Here is a 20,962-nt window from a genome sequence, read left to right on the forward strand (position 1 = left end):
CACCACCATAAAATAAAATGGAAAGTGAATTCAGCAGATGAGCTTCAATCATCAAAATAGAAACATTTTATTAATAGAAAATATGTACAGTAAAAAATAAATCATCACAGCCTTTGGAATTTCATTTTTGGGCCTTATAAAACTTAAATGTAAAGCCCCTGTAACATTAGGGAACTGCACACTGAGAGAAACACAGGGTGTGTGAGGCCCATTGTGGTTAAACATTTCAAAGAGAGACGAGCAGAGACAAAGATGAGTGTGATGGAAAGAAACCTCAGCTGTGCCACAAATATGTTGCGATGCACAACAAACTGGCTGAGTAAGTACACAAAGCTGACAGCATCTTCACAGCAAGGATTACGCACAATTTGGGAGACTAAATAGGCCATGTACGCATCCCGCAGAATTTTGACAAACCTGCCAGCGACACTAAACAAGGCGACAAGCCGCGGGGGAGGTCACAGCATTTTGCGATTACGTTTAGACGCCGTTCCCATTCAGTGCAGCATATTTTAGGCTGCTGCTCGACGAGTTGGAACTCTTCAGGACAGCACTTTGGGTGGAGGCAGCGACTTCAAACACCTCATAGATGGCTTTTCGGAAACAGTGGAAGTTGTACTCGATTAAACCTGTGGAGAAAGAGTTTACGGCTCGTAATTTGCGTGAAAAGGTGGGAAAGCAATTCGCGTGACACACAAATACTGGTAGGAAAATGTTGCTCTGACATAATCAATTATACGGTAAACTCACAAGATTAGGTACACTTTCACAAGCTACTGAGCAACAATACAAGATCTGCATCATAAATTGGGATTTTACGTACAAAGGTATCGACGCTCACTTTATTACTGTGGTTGCATTTCAATTATATATTTTTTATTTAGAATTGTACCCCTTCATAAAACTAAATACCAAACCCTTAGGAACACCCTTTCAGTATGTTACATCATTTTAATCAATAGCTGATAATCAAATCAAGCACAAATGATCATTACTGCCATTGCAATACAGCACCTGCACCAATGTTAGCGGTACATGGTAACAGCTGAACGTTTAAGGCTTCAGTGTGAAACTTGAGCTAAAAACAACAACAAGAAAAACCTCACCTTTCCTCTCGAAACTCTCCTCTCTGAGGATGCAAACAAGAGCCAAAAACTTCGTGACCTCTTTCAAATAAAGCACGGTGGTGTTGTTAAGCTTGATAATGGCCAAGGACTCCTTGTCATAGGCACAGCCGCTGCCATCATCCAGCAGACTGCCGAGGGAGAATAAACTTGCAATGCATCGAGACAATAAAGGTCTCGTCGAATTTATAACAGCTCACCCGTAAATGCAGGAGACGTCAATGACGACATCGATCATGTCGCAGCAGAGCTCGTAGGACTGCATGTCCACAGGAGAGCTGTCCGTGGCCACGTAAATCTTGCTGACCACGTCGAACAGGAAGGCCTTCTCGATCCCAGAATGCTGCCAACACAAGAATCACGGGTTCAAGAGAGGATATCATTTGGTGGGGTTTTTTGTTTTTTAACCCAAGACCAACAAGATGAAAATAAAGCAGCATACAGATATGAAGATGTTCAGGAGGTTCTCCAAAGTAGGCAACTGGGGGATCAGCTTCTGGACTACTTTGCTGAAGGCCTCGAATATGGAGTGGTCGTAGATGCTGGTCAAATAGAAGCTAGGGAGGGAACAAGTTGACATTTAGGACACCAAACAAGGCTGCCTATACTGGATATAAATTTTAGCTACGTGATAATTAGGGATCTCTTGATAGAGAGTCTTGGTGACTTCATCAGTACCCCCCTTGTGAATACAATTAACATAGTAGTGAAATTTGCTTCAGCGCTTTCAAAGACATTGTACCATAGAAAGGTAGTGGTGAATCATCTTTTACAAAGTGGAAAACAATATTCAATGATCACAAACTCTTGTTTTTTTTTTTTTCTTTCTTCGTGTGTGAAATTAAGTCATGAAACGAGGCATCAGACTAAGTTCCATGGAGTAGCGACAATCGAGGAGCAAAGATCTGACAAGGTTATACAGGTATGTGTCTGAAAATGTGAGCAAACTTTCTGTCTTAAATGTATATTTCTGCAAAATGTGCAATCTGGATCACACCTGGAGGAAGCTTTTCTGATTGCAACATTTAGCCCAGAGATCAAAGATTTGACACAGAATGTACACCACTAAACGTTAATTCTTAATGTGCGACACTAACTTCCCAAGCACGCACAGTAACCGTACATTTTTATTTTTAATTTGAAGATAGGTTATAGGTGGTTAACTTCTTTAACTTGACACTTCGGTCATGTCAACAAAGACATTTTTAAATGTGTTTTTTTAATATATATAATTGACCTTTTACAACTGCATGTCATGCAATCTGTAATTTATCTTTAGGAAAAACGTAAGTGACTTACTTCTCAAAGTATGTCAAGAGACCAAATATCTGATGCAGGTTTTGCGTACCTGCCAGGCTCGCTCTTACTGCACCAGGGTTAGCTGTTATTTTGCAGGAAACGTTTCCCAATACATGACACGCTGGCTAAAAATTAATTCGGACATAGACAATTGTTGCGTAAAAAAAAAGAGCATATTTGACATAGTTTTGCAAAATGCGTTTTGCACAACTAGAGAGAGACACTTTTTAGAAACCCCCAGAGAGAGTCGGGGGCCTCCGCAGAGGCAAAACCGAGAAAGGTGTGAGCGTCAGACAAGCAAATAAACAATCTCAAGGAATCAAACTACTTAGACCTGGTTCTTATAAAGGATTCCCCGTCCCAAGCCAGGAATGAGTTTTGACCTAAAGCAGCGCCGTCTCATCATCGGTCACTTACCTGAGGTGAACTTTCTCCAGGCTAGCGTCTGCTAGATCATCGTTGGCCCTCTGATGAATGTCTCTTTGTGTTTCTATTTTGTGGTCGTCAGAGAGACCATCAACTTTATGGATGAAAACCTCAAAGTTGATATCAGGATTTACTTTGTACGCTCTTGACACAGTCACCTGCAACTTTTCAAGAGCCTCCATGTAATCATCCTGGGAACGGGATACACAGGGAAAGACGTTTCATTTAGGCCTCATTACTCAAGATTTAATCTCATCCCACCTGGGCGTCAATGACAAAGATTAAAGCGCCTGTTCCGTTGAAGATCATCTCGCTGTCGAATGTCGGGTCGCAGAAGTCCACTTGGCCAGGGAAGTCCCAGATCTGGAAGTTGATGAAGGAGCTGCTGGAGATGTCATCCTTGTAGATTTTGTTGGTGCTCTCCAGAAACAGAGTCTCATTGGGTGACATTTTGTGAAAAACAACCTGAGCGAAAAAAAAACAGCAAACATTATTGACTGATCACTTCAGTCAAAGGTTACCCCTCACGCAGCTGAAAATGCGCTTTGCGTCCGTACACTTACATTAGAATATAAAGCACTTTGCAAAACTGCACCACAGTATAATTGTCACATGGTTTACATATTTATACGTATATTTGTACATACACAAGACAGAAAGACTAAGTAGAGAGACCGTATACAGAATATACTGCTTTGTTATACACTAATCAATACATTTTGAAACATTCACACGTGTATATAATGATACAAAAATACAAATACTGCTTAATATACTGTTAATGTAAAATTATATTCATTTAAAAAACGTTTGTACAATTCCATCCATTTGTTAACAAAAAAAATAGGACATTTCAAATTGACGGTGAAGAAAATATAAAAACATCATTATCATTCAGTTACTGGTTTGGTCTGCGTCATGTCAGAAAACGGGCAAAAATGTTGATCATTGTGTTCCGAAGTAAAAGCAGATGTTTGCAAATGTCTTTTTTGGGGGGGATGAGTAACAAAGACAACAAAGAGGACTACAGAAATTCTAAGGCTTTGGACAATTTTAAGTTAAACAAGGTCTCTAAACGATTTGTCCATTAATTCAATCATTAATTGTTGCACCTCTACAATAAAATATGTCGATAAATAATGTAAACGATATGTGTGACAAGTACACTTTGAAACACATTTTTGCATGTGTGATAATACGAAATACGTAATAATATCCATCCATTTTCCGTACCGCTTATAAAATGTTTAAATAATAATGTGGAAAAAAAGAAATCTGTTTAATAAATACACTTTGAAACACCTAGCCCTTGTTAATATGATTTCCAAAACCTGTGTAGAGTACATGCATGTCCCTTATACTTGACAAAATGAAGCTGTAAAATTGTACGGTGCATCATGTCCTTCATTTAACCAGTAATAATAGTTTTTTGTTTTTGTTTTGTTTTTTTTGAGGATAAAATCAAAAATGTCTAAAGTGAACCTTCTGAATGGACGACTTTCCGCTGCGCCTCCGCCCCATCAGCAGGATCCTGGGCTTGTCAGCTGACACGCCGCTCTCCACCATGTCGCCTTCCTCCAGCCCGTAACCGAAACTTTTGGGAAACGAGCCTACGATATCGTAACCCGCAGTCAACGCCGGCTCCTCGAACTGTATAGACATCGCGCACGGCGCCGAATGAGCCGAAAGCTCCGCTTTCGAGTCTGAGCTGTTAATCAAGTGGCCGAATGATCCGACGAGGAATGTTGTCGATTACGTTTACGCGAGCTAGCATGGCAAGCTAACTTAGCAGGCTACACTATGTCCGGTGAAAAACGTGTAAACTTCACATTAAACCGAATCACATCGTCGTGTTGTGCGAGTAAAAAAATTTTTTTACCGATGCATTAAAGTGTCATTATATCATAAAAAGTCTGATCAATATGGTCTAAAGTTCGGGGGTACAAAACCAGTGGCACTTTTCCTACGGGTGCCTCCGCTTCCTTCTGATTGGCTGGTCTGCCCACCCGCCGTCATGTGATTGTGTCAGATACCGGAAGACTTCAACAACGGTGAGTAATGGTTACAAACGTCTTTTTTAGCTACAGTCTTAACGTGTATTCTATCGTGTTGCACTCATGATAACTGTTGGCTTTATCGTTGTACACACACACAAAAAAACGCGCTTCTTGCTCAGTTCGCTAGCTTGTGTAATATAATGTGGGAAGAGCAAATAAGTACAACGCACTGTGACAACATAGAATAACCACAAAGTCTCCATTTTAAACCACAGATTAAGCGAATCGCAAACATATCTGTAAAAGTACATACAGTAGCTTGTTCAGTTGAACACAAGGGTAGTGCGGTTGTGTGAATGGCCACATGTGGAAAACACCTTCTGCCATCTATACGTCGCAGGCATAGATACAATATTTGTTGTAAATACATCATTTTTAAACCAAGTATGTGAGATCGGTTAATAGTGGTTTGCAGTCACTGACGATGTAATTCATGCATTTATGAGTCAAGGTTCCAGGATGACAGTGGTTGTCCAGTGGTTGCTCCTGGTGGTTCCGGTGGTGCTGGTTGCAAGCAGGCCGGCGCAAGACTCCACCAATGGGACAGTACCTCTGGTTATGTGGCATGGGATGGGTGAGTACAGTACAACTTTGCATTCATGTAGTTTGATGAGTTGGATTTAGAGCTAAATCGATGTGTCGACAACAACAAAATGCAATAGTGTGCGTAAGTAAAGACAGTTCTTTGGAAGTGGGGAGTAGATATTGGAAGGTTTTTTTTTTTTTAATGTACTGTCAGTACTCGTTGACTCTTACATACCTCTCATGTAACAAAGTAAAAACTATCCTGTATAATTGAATGGGCCCTAAAAAGAGTTGTACCAATTGCACTGCATCTCAATAATCTCATCATGCAATGTAGTTTGAAAGCATTGTATACATATGTTATCTGCAGTTCTGCACTTCATTTTAAAGTAACTCCTCATGTAACCAGGTGACAGTTGCTGCAACCCGCTCAGCTTGGGGGCGATAAAGAAAATGATCCAGCAGGATATTCCGGGCATTTACGTTCTGTCATTGATGATTGGCAAGAATTTTGTGCAGGTACCATTCTGAACATCCGAACCTTTGAAAGTAGTCCAAAAATGGTATAGATGCTGATGAAATAATGACGCCAAAGTAAAATTTCGATTAGGGAAACAATTGAATAAATAATCAAGCCTAGTGAATGAAGTAAACAGTACAGAGTGGAAAATCAACAAGTAGGTAGGCCTATTTGTGTTTTAGTATTAAATAAAGGTTGGTGAATGAAAAATACATTTTTGCATAACATTTTGCTCAGGTTTGAAGTGTCAGAAACCACATTTAACTGACTTGCATTAATAATTCCTTTATCGGCAATGCAAGTATGCTACATCCAAAAAATTACTCCCTTTCCGACCTCTTTAGCGACTATTTTGAGCAACAATCAAGTGGCTTTTGGGTGGTATTATTGATGTCCATGTCACACTTGCGCAAATTTAATGTCAGAAATTAGAAGCTAACTAAAACATTTACTTGGTTGTTTAATTTCATACATTGGCTAGGCAGGCACTTCACAGACTTCATCCAATTTTATACAAACAATGTAAAAGTCAATTTTCGATGTCTCCTTTATAATGCAAGTTTCAGTATTGATTTGCTTGCAAGATCCTCTGAATGTCTATTTCCCTCATGCCTTTCTGTGGGCAGGACACAGAAAGTGGATTCTTCATGGATGTGAATGAGCAGGTGTCCATGGTGTGCAGTCAGCTGGCTCAGGATCCCCAGTTAAAGGGAGGATACAACGCTATGGGATTCTCGCAGGGGGCGCAATTTCTGTATGCAACTACTTTATTTTGACACTTTATGCACACAAAGAGTTTGCATTTGACATTACAAACCACTTCATCTCTTCGCAGGAGAGCCGTGGCACAGCGATGTCCTTCTCCACCAATGAAGACGCTCATCTCTGTCGGTGGCCAGCACCAAGGTTTCAAAATCCACCACAGCTAGATTGAATAATGTTCACAAAATAATGCACAATCCTTAGGTGTGTACGGGCTGCCAAGGTGTCCCGGAGAGGCATCCCACCTCTGTGACATGATCCGAAAGGCCCTCAACACTGAAGCCTACAGTGACCTGGTTCAAAAACAGTAAGATGTCTTAGTTCCCCATTTTGACCCGCTCACATCCACATGCTCAGCAGCTTGACCTGTTGCCTTTTTTTTTTACAGCCTGGTGCAGGCCCAGTACTGGCATGACCCTTTAAATGATGACCTTTACAAGAAACACAGTCTCTTCCTTGCTGATATCAACCAGGAGAGGGTCAGTATGTATTGCATGTAGGTTGTGAAATACGGTAAATAGAGCAAAGGTTTTGAAATATGCGTTTGACTCCAATCCTGCTCCAAAGGTCGTAAACGAGACTTATAAGAAAAATCTTCAGATGCTGGACAAATTTGTCATGGTTAAGTTTCTACAAGATTCTGTGGTGGATCCTGTTGATTCTGAGGTAAAGTACCAACCAATTCACTTTTGATGTGCAGTCAATGTCATTTAGTTTTGTTCTAACAATCCTGAACTATTTCTTCTTCATAGTGGTTTGGCTTCCTGAAAACAGGTCAAGCCAAAGAGACTGAAACTCTACAGGAGAGTGTTCTCTACAAAGAGGTATGAGAGTTCCTCTGTGTGAAACTGAACAGTTTTTACAGATAGAATGACTGTTTTTTTGGTCCTAACGTAGGATCGCTTGGGCCTGGCTGTCATGGACAAGGCAGGAAAGCTGGTCTTTCTTACCACAGAAGGAGACCACCTTCAGTTTACCAGAGAATGGTTTAATGCAAACCTGCTGCCCTACTTACGCTAAGAACACAAATTCCTGCCGGTGTTTCTTGCGCCAGAAGGGGACCACCTTCAGTTTACCAGAGAATGGTTGAATGCAAACCTGCTGCCCTACTTACGCTAAGAAAACAAACTGTGGGTGAGGGTCATCCTAACTACTTCGACATGGGGCTGTAGAAAGCACAGCATTCCCCTCCTGTTGCACTAATCTGTAGCATGCTGAGGAGTTGAGGTTAATGGTAAAGCTAATTTATGTCTACTGCTCTTATTACTTCTTACTTGATCGGTTGTTTTTACTTTCTTGATAAAAGATTATAATTGGGTGAAAATTATTTTTTTGAATGTTAACTTTTTTTTTTTTTTTTAAGAATAGTTGCTATTAAAGTTCATTTCCATGCATACACATCTCAATAAAAACAAGAACATTATTGCAACATTTTAATGAAGTCTCCAGTACTGATTGTGGACCCAACTCTCTCCCCACAAAAAAGGTCAAAGAAAGACAATCCACAGCTTCAAAGCACTGAGGAACCAAATGATGCTGACGTGGTCTTGGAGCAAGTCAAGTTGTTGGTGGAGCCAATATTAACATCTACACAGGTGTACAGTGTATATATTATTTTAGAGGCCACATGTCATTACTTTTTGGCGGCCACTTTTCCATTTAGAAATCAACAGCAGGAGCCCACCACAACTAGTCAGGTTCAATTACACATTGCAACTTTTTTTTTTTCCCATGGAATGTCTAATACTTGGGAATGTGTATACAAGGACACATGATTGTGATCTAGTTGTATTGAAATGATCAAAGACAGATCACAAATGAAAACGTGCATAAAATTAGATGTCAGCACATACTCAACCTGATTTTACTCCTAATCTATGTGTTGCATGTTTTTTAATATACACAACAACTGTTATTTTCAATGTGCAATGTGGAGGCCATGGAAAAGATTTGTTAAGTGCTTCACTGAATTGCATATTAAGAAATAGAAACCTACCACACCCACACCATAACCTGGGGGTGGGGAAGCCATCCGAGCCATTAAGAGATCATTAGCGCATGAAGCATCTTGATAATTGTGGCTGCAGAGACTATATTCACTTAACTATGATGGCTAATTTAGTACAACATTATCCGGCTCAATGATATACAGATGCTATTGGCAAAGTACTCCCTGCTGATTGGCTGGAGGAATGTTTCAGATAAAAGTGAGCAGTCCTCATTGGCTATGGGAAGAAACAGCTAAAGCTGTGATTGGCCAGGGAGAAGGGGTGTGAGAAAACGCATGACGTTCAACTCTACAGCGTGTGGGTTAGCTGGTGAGTGCGGGTCATTAGTCAGGTGGACTTGGCGAAATGGGGGGGAGGGGCGTGTGAGGCGTCGAAAAAAGCCGGCCGCACTGCATGCTGCACCTCTATCCCGCAATCTCTGTTGACGTGGTAACGAGCTTTTCGCCATCCCAGACAGTCTTGAACTGCTCAGGAACCGGGAACTCCGACTGTGGAAGGCAACGACAAGTCATTGCATATCTTCAAACGGCACTGATCCAAGAAGTGCTCTGCACGTTCCAACAAATTAGCATTTGGTGTTAAACTCCAGATGAGATACTCACAAATTCGCAATCCTTGCGGGGCACCAGGATGTTCATCTCTGAGCTCTTGGCGCTGATGATCTCACAGTTCAGAGAGTCTTTGCTCAGGAACACGTGGCAGCCATCGGTCTTGTTGATGGAGATGGTGGGAACCCGACCTATAACCTGCATTTGAAAGCCCGGTTTCTCATTTCTAATGAGTCTATGACGTACTTTATGCAGATTAAAATCGAATTTGATCAAATGCTTCACTAAGACATTGCATGTTGTACACACCTGGACTTTGACATCCCTGCAGTTTATGATGTCAACAATGCCAACGACATCATCAAACACCAGGCCCATTTTCTTACAGTTATCTAATGGGGAAATCAAAGCAACACATGGGTCCCACTTGTTAAGTCAAAAACAGTGGTGCCTTGACTTTAATGAGTTTAGTCCTGTGTAGATGTGTATTATTTTATATTTATAACTTAAAACACGTATTAGTTGGCCTGTTATTTTGTTGTTCAAAGTTGGTTACTCTCCACGAAAAGGCAGTTCCAGCTAGACCTATGTGACAAGTGTATTGTTTCACCAAATCACTTATTGTGATGTTTTGCGACTGCTTGTAACAATTGCTTAACAATTCGCATGGCTTTGACATTGTCTTCGCCTATCCACTCCTCGTCTTCCCTTTGTGACACTTTTGTAAGACGCACATCGTAAGAAGTGAAACTTCTTTGCTACAATGAAGGCAATGTTCAGTGACTTACAACGTGTTGACACATGAAGCAGAGAGAGAGCAAGGGGGGGCAGTAATAAAATAGCATGGACCAAGCAGGTGTTCAAGGTGGATGTGCCGGTAATGTCAGATGCTGTTTTTTTTTCTCTCTCAAATATCTGGAACGACCAGTGTTACGGCCATAACGTTCAGTGAGTTCCGTAATAAAATACGGCAGCACTGGGGGGGGGGGGGACTTTTGTAAACCAAGTATGCTAATAACTCAAATTGTGTCTCGCAACACAAAAGCAAAACCAAAATTGACAGCTCATAATGGGCAACTCGTAAATCAAGGTACCACTGTAGTTCAGAAATTGCCCCCACATGATCATTCCACTGGAGTGTAAAACAAACACTGATTCTTACCGATAGTGATGGAGTTGAGTTTGCCTTTGACCTGCAGAGTGCTGCTGTTACACTTGTAAGCATAAACCACTTGTTTGAGCTCAGTGTCACTGATCACCAGGTCCTGTGCACCTTCTTGGTTCTCCTGCAGAGTGCGCACACAGAATCAGGACCGGTCCGCACATAACACTCAAATGGGTTGAAGCTTTGTGTAAGTCTTGCAGCCAACTATGTGGAGGGCCGAGTAACATACCACTTTCCACTTCTTGCCTTCCAGCTCCAAAACGGGAGGAGCTGCGCGTGTCGGGGTGGCACATGCAGTGGCTCGGGAGGAAGTGAAGGGCTTTGGTCCGGCACGCATAGGAGCACTTTGAGCTCTGAGGCTGGGATTCTTGTGGGTCTTTTCATCTTCGCCAACATGCTTGAGGGCTGGAAAAGCAAACACATATTGGCAATATTTTACAGTGGAAACCTTCAACGTAGAACAAATTCAGTTCATGACTGACTTTTAAAGTGCTTTAATTTCAAAACATTTTTTTCTAAAAGAAAATGTCAAATGAATTTGTTAATTTATTGGTCGTTTCATGGATTAAACCCATGGTTTGAATTTTGCCTAATCTAAGGTGAATTTGTCAATTCATTCGTCAATTCATGGATTAAATTACTGTTGTGAATTTTGCCATCCAGCTCCTTCTTAGAGAACAGCAAGTTTTGAAAGTACTGCAACCGTGACCAGTTGGACTTGTCCATTCACAGGTTTAGAGAAGGCCAAATTCAATTTACCCATACAAGTTAGAGCGCATTTTGGGTTCATTCGAAAATTTCAGCCAGACGCTGAATATCCCTAATTTTTTAGTAGTGTACAGCACGGTGTAAAATTTAAATTTACCCCTTGGGTGATCATGAGTATTAGAAAGCCACTCAAAACTAAACTTCAACCTTAACTAAAACTAACCGAGCAGATGACATGTTGAAATGTTCGTAATAGTCGTGTGATGCCTGCCAACAGACTATGCGATCACCTCACTCGCTCAAGCGCACCCCAACATTAGTCAGAATGCATACTAGCAACAACTAGAGATTTAATTTGCCGGTAGTGGAACTCAAAATGTGATTCTATAGTTTTAAAGCCCAAGTCCTGACGGATAAGCTATTGTCATGCGCGCTGGTCACTTTGCAGACTTACAATTAGTGATGTCGGCCCCCTTGTTGATGGACTCAAACAAGGCATTCCGATTGAGGGCATCGCTGTCACCATGTCCAGAGGTGCCGCTAAGGTTCATGGGAGGAGGCGGCGGCCCTGGAGGGGGCGGGGGAGGGCAACCGCCAGGTGCGCTTGGGGGGGCCGCAGAGGCTGTAGAAGCTGAAGCCACTGGGCCCTGGAGAGTAAATCGTTGTTTTGGCACGAGCCCATTGAAATAATACTCTGCTTTAGCAACGATTTCACTCAAAACAAACCCCTTGGGGCAATAACAGTTGCGTTTCAGATGTCAGGTACTTACAGTCTTGCTCCAGGACAGACCGGTGGTGTGGTATTGCTTTATGTAATTCTGCAACTCGGTCCAGATTACCAAATAGGACCGCACCCAGTCCATGTGTGTCTTGTCCCTTTGAACGTGACAAGAAGTATGGTAAGAATCACTGCATTTCACCCATTACAGTTAGGAAGCTACAGATTTTCTTCTGAGTGATGTGAACACAGAGGTGTGATGAAAACATTTATATTCACTTATGATCTGATCACTCAGGAAGCATGTTGACATTAAAACATGCAGTTGTGTTATCATAGCCCATTTAATCTTCTTTCAAATCCTGATCAGTATGACGTCAGTGGACATTTAAGTGTCAAGTTTTCCATTTTTCTTTAACTTGTAAAACATACAAGTCAGCTTTTGAAACAGGAAGTCCAACACGTCTGCTTGAGTTTACGCTGATTCAGTAACTCTTGCCTTAAAAAGAGCCCAGAGGAAGGAAAGGAAATATGGTCCTTACTTGTTTTACTTTACAGATATTACCAAATTTATGAAACATTATGTGGTAACTTGAAAATCATCTTAGCAAAATTAGAGTCAGTGGTTAGGAGAACAAAAACGGTTTTTTTTTTGTTACTTTTCCTTGTACTCCTTGAGCACACGGTTGGTGTAGAACATGGCGGCATCCTGCATCTCTTTAACATATGGGCCTGGTTTTGGGGCCTAGGACAGAAAGAACCTTGTCAATAACCCCAGATATATTTTAAGATAACCACACTAACACAAACGCTCACCACGGCGACCCATCCAAGGGCAGGTACGCTCTCGCTAATGGCTGAGAGGTGGTTGAAATGTGTGGATGTGCGGTTCTGCTCGCGGAATGCCTGCACCTGCTGGATGACTTGGGACATCGGTTGCAGGAGGGTGTTCAAAACAGTCTTGACAAACAGAAAAATGGCATGAAATGGGCTGTTTTTTTTTTTTTTTTTTAATAAATCAGGTGACCATATGTTCAGCACCTAAATAGACAACAGAATGGTTTTAATTTGAATGATAAGGCACAAGTGACACCTTTACAATCGTGACACTTGAAAGTGATCAAAGTTTGTGTTTTCAACTTGTGTCAAATTAAAACATGAATGCCATACATCAGAGGGCTTCTGGGCAGCAGAGGATGTTACAATGACGTGTCGCTGACTGGAGAATGCCTGTTTCATCATTTCTGCCTGCGAGGAGGACAAGAATGGATGAGAACGTTAACTCCAAGGCAGAAGTAATTACAACACTTTCTTAGACAGGCATTTCAATGCTATCACATTAACATTTGTCAAGTAAACTGGCAGTAAAATTACTGTGAATGATGGAAGGTGTGTAGTTGGGTATATGGAACATTGGGATTTAAGTAACTTATGTATGAACAGTTACATACATGTTTCAGGACATCGCCCCCTATCTGCTGGCTGAGGGTGTAATATTGAGTCACAGGACCGCTGATTATCTTGTCAAAGGCCTCAACGAATGCAGACACAGCTGTAACAAAAAAAAAAAAAAAGATCTCAGAACACTACAAAACAATTTGACAATTGGATATTTTATTTTTGGTCCTGTTCGGCTGTTAGGTCAAGCAGAATGGAGGATCTGTACCCTTTTTATGCCGGAACAGTTTTACTGTGTCACAGGAGTTTTTAAGCTGTCGCTGTGGTTTCTTAGTATTATAATTGATGTTTATTGAGAATCAGAAGAAAGTTTCCAGGGGAGAAGAGAGAAACAAAGACAAAAGACAAAGCACTAATTGTAAAAATTAGGATGAGAAAAGTAAATCATTACATATCTAAAATGAAACAGATATGAGTGTTTTATGGGACTGCAGTGCTACACCCTGTGAGGGAAGGACAGGACATGGACAGGAGAAGAAGCATGCAGGACAAGTGTTGTGAACCCAGCTATGCAACTGAAGTGTGGTGGGAGTGACTATGTAAATTATAAATCTCTAGGACGAGAGCGTGAGTGAGGTGATACCCAAACAATTCCCATATACACGAGTTATTTGTCGCAATAAGTGAGTGGCCCCACCGCCAGTGAAAGAGTCCCAGTCCCAATGCCCCCCCACAGCTACCTCACCCCCAAGCCCCACCCAACGCCCCGGCTGATAGTCATTGACCCCTCCCCCACCAAAAAATATTTTAATAAAAAAAGAACACAATCCAAGTCTAAACACTTTGCGACGTTCTTAACCATTACATCATTATATCGCCGCCACCAAGCATGAGAAAAGGGTCCAATTTTGACATTTTATGGTAGTTAACTTCATTACACAAAAGTGCAGAAGTGGTGCCACCTACAGCACTGGAGTGAAGCAGTATCGCAAGGCATAAGATTATTTTTTTATTTTTTTAAACAAGTGAGGCGTACATTATTACAATTGTTCAAACTGCTGTTGAGGTCTGTTCTCTACAGAATTAATTTTCTCATTACACCTAGATGCAGGATGTAACTACAAAGCTGAAGCTTTATCATTTCTTTAAAAAAAACAGAAGCAACCCTACCACTCTGTTCACATTTAGCAAAGCAGTATGTACCATACCATTCAAGTATTCTGCTGTGCTGTGTTTTTTTTCTCCAGAAAACTAAATCGTACTCATATGGGTTCTAAGTCTCTTTATATTACCTCCACTAGCAGATCCTTCGTTGCTGCCACCGGGACCCGACATTGCCTCCAGACGGCCTACGGCCAACTCCAGCCTCGTCACCAGATTCGCCAGCTCGGCCATACCTGTGGGATTAGAAGCGATTAGGAAAGTCTCCTAAATCAGGACGAGGTGACGCCAATATGGAGTTATGCTTATTACCCCAACCTCGATCTTTTCAACACCCCCATTGGTAGGGGGACGAAGAAAGAATTAAAAAATAATAATAATAATAATAAATTTAAAAAGAGAGAGAACAAAAGAGGCTCCTAGTGAATTCCTCAGTCCAGAGATTATGAATAGCAGCATCTTCTAAACCACATGTAAACAATAACATAAGCCAACATGGGCAGGTCTTACATTGGATGAGATTCTTTAAGGACAAACATCTGGATTTGTGTTTCAATAGCATTAGCCGTCCATCCATTCTCTACCGCTTATCAGAGGTCAGGTCACGGGGACAGTAGCTTTAGCAGGGACACCCAGACTTCCCTCTCCCCAGCCACTTCATCCAGCTCTTCTGGGGGATCCCAAGGCGTTCGCAGGCCAGCTGAAAGACGTAGTCTCTCCAGCGTGTTGTGGGTCATCCCCGGGGTCTCCTCCCGGTGGGACGTGCCCGAAACACCTCACCAGGGAGGCGTCCGAATCAGATGCCTCAGCCACCTCATCTGGCTCCTCTCGATGTGGAGGAGTAGCGGCTCTACTCTGAGATCCTCCCGGATGACCGAGCTTCTCACCCTATCGCTAAGGGAGAGCCCAGACAACCTGCAGAGGAAACTTATTTTGGCCGGTTGTATCCAGGATCTTGTTGTTTCGGTCACAACCCACAGCTCGAGACCATGGGTGAGGGTAGGAACGTAGATCGACCGGTAAATCGAGAGCTTCGCCTTTCGGCTTAGCTCCTTCTTTACCACAACGGACCAATACAAAGTCTGCATAACTGCAGACGCTGCACCGATCCGCCTGTCGATCTCCCGTTCCATTCTTCCCTCACTTGTGAACGAGACCCAAAGATACTTGAACTCCTCCACTTGGGGCAGGATCTCATCCCCGACCTAGAGAGGGCATGACACCCTTTTCCGACTGAAGACCATGGTCTCAGATGTGGATGTGCTGATTCTCATCCCAGCCGCTTCACACTCAGCTGCGAACCGCTCCAGTGAGAGTTGGAGATCACGGCTTGATGACGCCAACAGAACCACATCTGCAAAAGGTAGAGATGCGATACTGGGGCCTAGCAAACCGGACCCCCATCTATGCCACGGTTGCACCTAGAAATTCTGTCCATGAAAGTTATGAACAGAAATCGGTGACAAAGGGCAGCCTTGGCGGAGTCCAACCCTCACCAAAAACGAGTCTGACTTACTGCCGGCAATGCGGCCCAAACTCTGACACCGGTCGTACAAGAACCAATAGCATCATTATTAGTTAATCATTGCTAACAACTACACCTCATTATTTTAAGTGGAAACTGATTGACAGTTGGTGGCACGGTAAATGACTGGTTAGCAAATGTGCCTCACAGTTCTGAGGACCTGGTTCAAAATCCAGCCTCACCTGTGTGGAGTTTGCATGTTCTCCCCATGCCTGCGTGGGTTTTCTCCAGGTAATCCGGGTTTCCTCCCAAAAACACGCATGGTAGGTTTATTGAAGACTCTAAATTGCCCATAGGTGTGAATGTGAGTGTGAAAGGTTGTTTGTTTATGTGCCCCCTGTGATTGTCTGGGGACCAGTTCAGTGTAGCCCACCTCTCGCCCAGAGTCAGCTGAGATAGGCTCCAGCACACACACACTCTAGTGAGGATAAGCGGTACAGATAATGAATGAACGAATGATTGACCGCTTAAAAAAAGAATGAAGCCAATTACTGCATCTGCTAACAGACATGATTAGAATACATGTGCATGGTTATCTTGGCTTTATGTCCTGTCAACATTTATGACTACAGTTCAGTAAACCCTGCAATCCATGTTATTATATTCTCGGTAAAGGTTATCTGCAAGATGAGTTGTCTCTGAAATACTTCAACCTTTGCATGCTCAGGTAAGAAAACTGAAGAATGTAAGAAATGGGAAGCAGGTCAGGACTTGCAAAAAGTTATGTAGCTACCACACTCTTGGTTTGAAAGGCAAACACAAAGACATCTGTACAGGGATTGTGATTTATTCTTGTTGGCTTTAATTATGAAAGCATGCTCGACCAGTTTGTTATGTACTGACAGCCAGTGAGAAAGATCAAGATTACGCAAGACTACTGGAACCCGACAACAGTCTCAGGTGCCTCCACCTGACCAGATGACATGGTAATGTCATCAACAATTTAAATGTGCTGCAGCACCTCTCTCTTTCAAAAAGAATATCTTTTGGGACATATGGGTGAGGACAAACTAGAACTAGAGTAAATGCAGAGAATTGAGAAAAAAGGGCTGGAATCATTTCACAACACCTCACCTTCACCCCTTTTACAGCACCACTTATTGAGAAGGAGCAGCAAATTCATTTCTGAGCCAGGCTTGAAGATATAATTAGATTAAGGAAGGGCACTCACCACTAACACCCATGACCTAATTGCCTTGTACTGCCAATAAAAGCATTTGCACCTGAAGGAAGTTGAACTTTTACATTTTCTGGTGTAAGCAGCAGTCACTGAAGGAAGTGGTCCCTGAAGCAACATACAGTGATAACTTGAGATACAAGTTTAATTTGTTCGGTGACCACGCTCATCACTCAAATCACTTATCTTAAATCATCTTTCCCCATATAAATGAATAAAAATGCCATTAATCTGTTCCACCCTCACCCAAAAAATGTTTAATATGAAAAAAGCACTATAATGTTGCACTGAACTTTATAAAAACATACAGTAAAGACAATTGTATGGAATGTAAGAAAAAATTAAAATCCCCATTTTTGCTTCAATTCTATAGCCATTGTGATGCTCCTTCTGTTATTCTTGCCTTGGCAGAATAATTGACTGATATAAATGGAGACAGTCATGCCACAATAAGCTCCAGTAATAATTGTATTTTTAGCAGATAAAGAATATATGTATGTGAGCAGTTATATTAGTTACCTAGATATGTTGCCTCACCGTCTGTCTTCAATATCAATTGCTTAAAGGGTTATAATGCAGCGACACCGATGCTATTCGTCAGCCCACCTATTGTGTTTTGCATTGTTTGTTAGCATTAGGCTCAACAGACTTTCCTAACTCAAGGCAAAACTATTTGAGTTTTAAATACCCAAAGTGTAATTCTCTTTATGTTACATTTAGTTTGACAGCAAGCTTCAACTGGGAGTGGCAATAAACAGGTTGAAGCCTATTTTTTTTCAAAGAATTGTTTCACCATGTAGCAAACTACTGCTTGTTGTGAAGTGAGTTGAGTTCACTCCCACCTGCCTGCATGTCTAATCTCAAATTTTGCTTGCAAATCAAAGCAACAAAATGATTTTTTTTTTTTTTTTTTTAAATGGCTCACTCATATCTTAAGGTGACACTGTACAATAAATTTCATTTTAAAAGTGTTTTGCAATGATTCACAAACAAACTTGTCCAGGTTTTGCCACTACTAAGATTACGCTGATTTAGTACACTGTCCAATGGTCTGATTTACTACAAGCGAAATTAGCATCCTGTCACAAATCTATAAAACATTCACACCTAGATAGTCTTCTAGTACATTGGAGACCTACGTACATCTGTGGGAGAAGTTTGTTGTCAAAGAGCACCACCATGCAGCGGGAAGAAAGCCTGTGAGAGGTTCAGGGGCAGTGAGACGTTCAGGTTAGGTGGTGCGTTACAGCTACCATCGGAAATTCCAGGTTACAAAAATCTAAGCTCACCTTTCAAAGTGGCTAAGCTTCGCACGAACATGGAAGCTTTATTAAAATACAATTTCAGCATTTTTGGGGGGGATGGTATGTTATAAAGTACCACCTGACTTCTAATGCCAATATGCTGCTGTAACGTTTTCGACAAGACTAATCCGATATAACTACCAACTGCTATCGCTCACTGAACTAGCACTGCTCTGGTGAAATATGTTCCTAAGGAAACGTACCAAAATTTGTCAGCTCCAAGCAGGGCCGGAGTTCTTTGTCTGTTTTACGAACAACAAACTCGTTCAAAACTCTTTCAAGTAAGTGCACGACGTTAGCAGCACGTCAGATTTTATTTTATGTATTTGATAGCAACGCGTGTGTTTGTTGAAAGCATGAGACGAATAACGTCGAGGTATACCGAACGTGCCGGCAACGGCTCACCTCTTGGAAACTAAACCACTCAACGAAGCACTTTTAATGCGTGAAATGATGGTGGGCGACGGGACATCACGGCTCGCAAAAGTGGCCGACTGCCAGTGGGTTTGCGGACTCGGCGTCTCTGGCAAGTTCAGGCACACCTCGCAAACGTTACCTCTCCAAGGCTACAAGAACCTCTTCGTAAAGTACAATGACTCGCCGAACATTTAACTGTTACAAAATGTAAGTGACTGTCGATATGGGAAAGGTCCTTTTGCGATAGGAAATGTTGCACTAGCCCACCGCAAACCAGTAACCGGCGTTTGAAAAACAGTCCAGGCTCACTTGCAAATTCGGTACCGTAAAACGCCTCCATTATGCGTCTGGCTAGTTATTCCTTCCGTCTTTGTAGCTTTCGCCTGATTTCGGCATTTCCTGGTTCTCGCCGCCAACACGCCCTCGCTGTTAGCACGATTACGCCAATGTGTCTTTTGCTTATGATATGTAAGGTGTCAAAAAAATTAACTACATTTTGTTTGCTCAACTAAAATACGCGACTGGTTGAGCTAAACTGAAATAGATGTCCGAAAAGAGTGCTGTGGTCATGTTAGCAACATGAGCTAACCGGTTGTTTTAGCGAGCGTCCCACTGACTGCAATGATTTCCGAATGATGAGGCGGCGCTCCGTTGTGTTTTACGGTAGATGCAGAAAAAGCTTTAAAAATACAACCGAAACGACACTACGAGTGCAATAATTGTGAGCTTACCTACTAAAACGGGTAAAGCGGTGACTCGGTCGTTGATTTGGACGCCGGGTTGTGTAGCCTGAGCGAAGCAGACCAAGCTTGGGTCTTTTTTTTTTTTTCTTTTTTTTTTTTATTTCCTGGATGAAGTTACCCAGCTGTCACCGCGCCGCGTTTCCGCCCTTGTCCGCGCGACCCGTTCCTTGGCCATATAAGGCGCGTGAGCCACACACGGAAAGAGAAATGAGGAGAAACGCGGAAAATAACCCATGTTTCTCTTCGTACTTCATGACTGTGCCTTCTGTTACAACACACGCCTTGTTCACAATGTAGGATTAGCTTAATTCTTACTCTGAGGTGATTTTTAACTGGTGGGTCGAGAGCCCAAAGTGGACCGTAGACCCGTTCTGGATAGGCTCGTACAGTGTTCCTCAAAAATACTTAGCTCTCCATGTACAGTAGCGTGCAAGGCCCAAGTGCTCAAACAGGGCAGAGATTGTATTCTTAAAAGTTCTATTTAATGTCATTATAATCCACTGTAACACTAAGCAGTTTGGGCGGGGAAAGTGTTTAAAAAGAAACAGTTCGGCAAAAGATATTGTACTTAAAAGTTAAATACAACTGAACTGTACGTAACGCGTGTAACTCTACTGGATTAAAAAAAAAAAAAAGGGTTTTCGTCTCTTTAACACGATGCAGTTTGAACACTTAATTCACTGATTCTTTCGCATACACCTTTAGCGGGAGCCCACGTCAGTAGTTGTACTCGATCGTAGCACACTTTGAAAATCACTTTTTTTTTTTTTTAAAAAACGTGTGTGTTGTTTCATTCTTTCCACGGCACATGTGGCTGTCATGTTCGCGATGCAGGAATGTATTGAGATATCTAATTCTTTGGCCGTATTTATTTTGTGCATTTTATTTTTCATTTAAAAAAAAAAAGTCTCATTTTCTTATTGTGCACTCAAATTCCATTTGCATGTGTGTACAAAGTGTGTCCGAAACGTTCCAGGATTTTCTAAACTGTCTCTGCCACACCTTCATGCACTACTGGAAGGATTATTCCAGGGTCCTCCGCAGCTCTGTCGTCACAGCCATCTATCTAGATGTTATCAACATCTTCAAAACAGGTCCCCTTGATGACTCCTTGAGCTTGGGAAAAAATGACACGGAGCCAGTTCAGGTGAGTAGGGAGTTCGCTGAAGTACGACGATGTTCTTTTCTCGACCAGGAAGTGTCAGATGCTCAGGGCAGTGCCCTGCCACAACTCTTGCTACTTATCGTGCACTGATCGAAGCAAACGTCACAGGATCTCTTCGTAGACATCCTGGAGAATCGTCTGGCCCATATTGAAGGGTAAAACTCTTGTTTGAAATGTATCCTTTGTGAGACCAGTCCTGGAACCTTTCTTA

At 42.0% G+C, this 20,962-nt stretch overlaps 3 protein-coding genes across 5 annotated transcripts; 1 reads left to right on the forward strand and 2 right to left on the reverse strand.

The window, feature by feature from the left end:
- Nucleotides 1-38: 38 nt before the first annotated feature.
- Nucleotides 39-4,846, reverse strand: LOC133396007 (ras-related GTP-binding protein C-like). The gene is made up of 7 exons (XM_061665394.1): nucleotides 4,332-4,846; nucleotides 3,111-3,314; nucleotides 2,841-3,040; nucleotides 1,567-1,681; nucleotides 1,325-1,467; nucleotides 1,107-1,255; nucleotides 39-629 (listed from the first exon to the last, which is right to left on the reverse strand). The coding sequence occupies exons 1-7, from the start codon at nucleotides 4,509-4,511 to the stop codon at nucleotides 481-483; spliced, it is 1,140 nt and encodes a 379-aa protein (XP_061521378.1). The 5' UTR covers nucleotides 4,512-4,846; the 3' UTR covers nucleotides 39-480.
- On the forward strand, nucleotides 4,381-8,132 carry ppt1 (palmitoyl-protein thioesterase 1 (ceroid-lipofuscinosis, neuronal 1, infantile)). The gene is made up of 10 exons (XM_061665395.1): nucleotides 4,381-4,900; nucleotides 5,358-5,480; nucleotides 5,841-5,950; nucleotides 6,578-6,705; nucleotides 6,787-6,857; nucleotides 6,918-7,020; nucleotides 7,102-7,192; nucleotides 7,281-7,379; nucleotides 7,466-7,537; nucleotides 7,611-8,132. The coding sequence occupies exons 2-10, from the start codon at nucleotides 5,366-5,368 to the stop codon at nucleotides 7,731-7,733; spliced, it is 912 nt and encodes a 303-aa protein (XP_061521379.1). The 5' UTR covers nucleotides 4,381-4,900; nucleotides 5,358-5,365; the 3' UTR covers nucleotides 7,734-8,132.
- Nucleotide 8,133: 1 nt separating this feature from the next.
- Nucleotides 8,134-19,685, reverse strand: LOC133396006 (adenylyl cyclase-associated protein 1-like). 3 transcript variants are annotated; one of them, XM_061665393.1, is made up of 14 exons: nucleotides 19,575-19,668; nucleotides 18,266-18,319; nucleotides 14,552-14,656; nucleotides 13,313-13,413; nucleotides 13,032-13,109; nucleotides 12,678-12,821; nucleotides 12,521-12,606; nucleotides 11,914-12,019; nucleotides 11,598-11,790; nucleotides 10,665-10,840; nucleotides 10,433-10,556; nucleotides 9,580-9,662; nucleotides 9,325-9,468; nucleotides 8,134-9,210 (listed from the first exon to the last, which is right to left on the reverse strand). In XM_061665393.1, the coding sequence occupies exons 3-14, from the start codon at nucleotides 14,652-14,654 to the stop codon at nucleotides 9,127-9,129; spliced, it is 1,422 nt and encodes a 473-aa protein (XP_061521377.1). In that variant the 5' UTR covers nucleotides 14,655-14,656; nucleotides 18,266-18,319; nucleotides 19,575-19,668; the 3' UTR covers nucleotides 8,134-9,126. The 3 variants fall into 3 exon arrangements, with proteins under 3 accessions (XP_061521377.1, XP_061521376.1, XP_061521375.1); XM_061665392.1 differs by lacking the exon at nucleotides 18,266-18,319 and having other exon boundaries at nucleotides 19,579-19,685; XM_061665391.1 differs by lacking the exon at nucleotides 18,266-18,319 and having other exon boundaries at nucleotides 19,575-19,683.
- Nucleotides 19,686-20,962: the final 1,277 nt, after the last annotated feature.

The sequence above is a fragment of the Phycodurus eques genome, chromosome 20 (genome assembly GCF_024500275.1).
Source record: "Phycodurus eques isolate BA_2022a chromosome 20, UOR_Pequ_1.1, whole genome shotgun sequence".
NCBI lineage: Eukaryota > Metazoa > Chordata > Actinopteri > Syngnathiformes > Syngnathidae > Phycodurus > Phycodurus eques.